General features: G+C 27.1%; 1 protein-coding gene across 1 annotated transcript in view; it reads right to left on the bottom strand.

The window, feature by feature from the left end:
• The window catches only part of LOC108692910 (cytochrome P450 4C1-like), a 35,131-nt gene that overhangs the window by 1,832 nt on the left and 29,742 nt on the right, over positions 1 to 3,557 (bottom strand). Inside the window, exons 17-19 of the mRNA XM_018201488.1 lie at positions 2,280 to 2,389; positions 884 to 952; positions 465 to 633 (exon numbers count right to left, since the gene is read on the bottom strand). Coding sequence (XP_018056977.1) covers positions 465 to 633; positions 884 to 952; positions 2,280 to 2,389 — 348 coding nt within the window. The remainder of the gene's footprint in view (positions 1 to 464; positions 634 to 883; positions 953 to 2,279; positions 2,390 to 3,557) is intronic.

The raw sequence follows: 3,557 nt of genomic DNA on the forward strand, positions 1-3,557 counted from the left end.
TTTCCCAATAATTAATGAGACATTAATCCTTAAAGATAGCCGAACGTGTGCTCGCCCAGCCTACTATTGCGAAGTATATATGCGAAATATAAACGCCTACCGATCGCTTGACGCGCGAGCCTTGGGAGTTGAGGATTGGTTGGCAAGCATCCCACGTCGCGCACACCGCCGCAAGCTTCCATAGCTCGGACGGCGCGCTTGCCAGACTATCCCCGCTCCCCACAGCCCGCGCGCCAAGCGATTGGTAGGCGTATACATTTCATAGTAGTATTTGGCTATTTTTAAGGATTAATATTTCGTTAACTATTGGGGAAACTTACAGAATGGTAAAAGACTTTTCGACTCAGTTTAATCCGCTCTACCTGCCCATGAAATATTTGGCGATTACTTCCAGACACTTTGCATATATATATATATATATATATATATATATATATATATAAAACATACAGTTTATTACTCACGTGTTTGTAAATCTTCTGATAGAACTCGTGAAATGAAAGGAACGCTAGGATATAATCTCAACGATTCTTTCAAACATCTTTCTAAGTATGGCATATTATTTAACGCTGACATGGTAAGCTCTCCTTCATTTGCTTCCATGATTGCACTAATTTCATTTCTGGCACGTTTCTATTAGAAAATAAAGTTCTCTATTTGATGATGTTATTTGATTATTAATTAAAAATGCAGCAGTATTTATGTTTCCATAAACATGTGATGACCTTTTCAAGTTAAACACATAAAAGCAAAAATGTATTTCTATGTTTATTTTTAAATTAATATTTCTAATGTTTTAATAATTACTTACTATAAATGAAAGATTGGTAGAATTAATCGATTGTATTAAATATTGGATTGAATAAATTATTATTAAAAATACCTGGATATCTTCGTGTTCAGCTAGTAATAATATTACATAAGTTAAACCCATTGCTACGGTATCATGTCCCTGTAATAAGAAAATTCTGTAATTACATATAAATTACGTATAATTTATCAATAAGAAAATAATAAAAAAATATTCTTTTTATTTTTAATTAATTTTCGCCTGCTATTTTTACCCACAAAAATCGAATATTAATTGAAGTAATTAACAACTATTAATTCCAATACATTAACTAATAAAATATTTTTATAAGAGAACTGAAATTATTAACAATAAGATTGGAAACAACAACAGATTTATGTTAAATACATTACTTTAAATACGAAGTGCCACTACGTACTTCAGTGTCTGAATGTTAACATGTTGAATTATTATATACATATAAATGAATTAATTTAAGAAATGATAATTGCATGCCGATATGATTGTCGGACTTTCAACGCAATCAATCAAAAATAAAATATTAATAATTCCCCCAAATTTCCCAAATTAATCTTAAAAAAACTGTAATAAACTTATTGCGATAAATATTGCCTCGGCCGGGAGTCGAACCCGGATCTCTTGCATTTCGAGCGGAGAGGAAAGGGCTCTCCTAAATAAGATATTAATCCTACATAATGTACAAGAATCAAATATAAACGAGAAGATTTTTTTATTATTTATTGGACAAGAATAAAAATATATAGAAAACAAATTATTTTTTTACATTGTTCCCTGCTGCATTAATATATTTTTACTAGCGGATTTGGCGATCCCATTTTCATAAAAAGTAGTAGGTTGTGTCTGCAGCTAATTGCGCTATATTGGAATCGTCTTTAAATCCTCCTTCTTTTAGCAGCCCAAACAAATGATAATCGCATTGAGACAAATCTTTCCATACGATTATCATTTGTTTGAACTACTAAAAAAAGAATTGGGAAGACAATATGATTCATGAACGCCAGTGTAAAGGAATTCGTGCGCAATTATAATAGCTACAAACACAATCTACTACTTTTTATGAAAACGGAGTCGCCAAACTGTCTATCCGCTGGCAAAAATATATCGATGTAACAGGGAACCATGTAGAAAAATAATTTGTTTTTTTTTTATATTTTTATTCTCGTCCAATAAATAATAAAAAAATTTCTCGTTTAAATTTGATCTACCCTCATATTAAAAATTTTTGTTTTCAGAAACGTATTTATAATTGATTTTATCATTTTTAAGTTACAAAGATTTACTGTTTATATATACGAATATAATCGCAAATATTAAATTTTTTTTAATAAAAGTAGTTGTTTAAAGACATTAAATCAATTATTCTAAGAATTTCTTGTTTTCCGATTGATAATTTGATAATCGACATTGATAATGATTTCCATGAAACATCAATGAAACATAAACTTACTTCGAATACAAAAGTATCGACTTCTTCTTTGATATCTATATCATTCATCTCGTTATTTCGAACTGCCGCTATCAGAAGATCCAGCATAGCAAGTCGCCTTTTCTTAACTTAAGTAGATAGAATATTTTAAGTGTTAATTCAGTATAGTAATAAATTGAAATAATATTCTCTATGCATACTTCCTATTATTTCTTCATCGTCTGTTTCTGTCATATCATCAAAATATTTCAAGTATCGTCCATTAGTCCTTTCATGATATTGTTTTCTTTCTTTAATTATCTACAAAAAACCAACAATACATATTTTTTTTACTATTTATAGTATGATGCTGCTAAAATTACATTGTCAATACACCGAAATCATCTTAAATTTATTATTTTTTTATTTTTAGAAAAAAATTTTTACAAATTTAAACTCACTCACAATTTTTACTCACTTTTTCGGTGAAACCATGTAGTATTTTTAAATTTTTGTCTTGCCTTTTACCCATTGATGTCAATGAAAATATCAGATTAGAAGCTAACCATGGTTTCAATACTCTGTAATATATATATATATATATATATATATATATATATATATGTATATATATTTAAATAAAATTAAAAAAATATTTTTTTGAGAAATGAATATATAATTATATAACTTTATAAGTTACATATATTTTTATCAATTACATTATATAACTTTAATTCTCTTTTTTAATTTTGACAAATAAGTTTATTCAGATTTTTTAAGGTGAAATAAAAAAAAATTTTTTTTAAACACAAAATATATTTTAATCAATTATATGATTTGATCGAGCAAAATTTTAAGACTCTGTTTTTTCATTATGGTACGATAATTTTTAACATCATCACAGTGTTATACAATCATAACAGTGTTATGATCAATCAAAGTCAGAATGTAGAGGGTTTTATATAATCCTCTAGTAACTCGATAACAAAAAATCATAGGAATATTTTTTAAAAACGAATTTTGAATACTTTACGCTTTCACGTCAGATGGTCAAAAATTTTTGTAAATTTTTGGACACGTAACAAGTCCATAAAATAAAAAGAAAATTTTCCATTTTTTCCAGCTTGTATTTTTCTATATGTAAAAATTACCAAATAAACTAAAAAAATATAATTTTAAAGTAGAAATTTTTTTAAAACCTTTTTTTTTTTAATTTAAATTTCATTTTTAACGAAGATAATATATATTCAAGTTTTGAGCTAAAAAAAAAACGATGTTACTTTCGATTAATTATTATGTATGCAAATGTTTTCACCCAAT

This window comes from Atta colombica, unplaced genomic scaffold, assembly GCF_001594045.1.
Source record: "Atta colombica isolate Treedump-2 unplaced genomic scaffold, Acol1.0 scaffold107, whole genome shotgun sequence".
Lineage (NCBI taxonomy): Eukaryota > Metazoa > Arthropoda > Insecta > Hymenoptera > Formicidae > Atta > Atta colombica.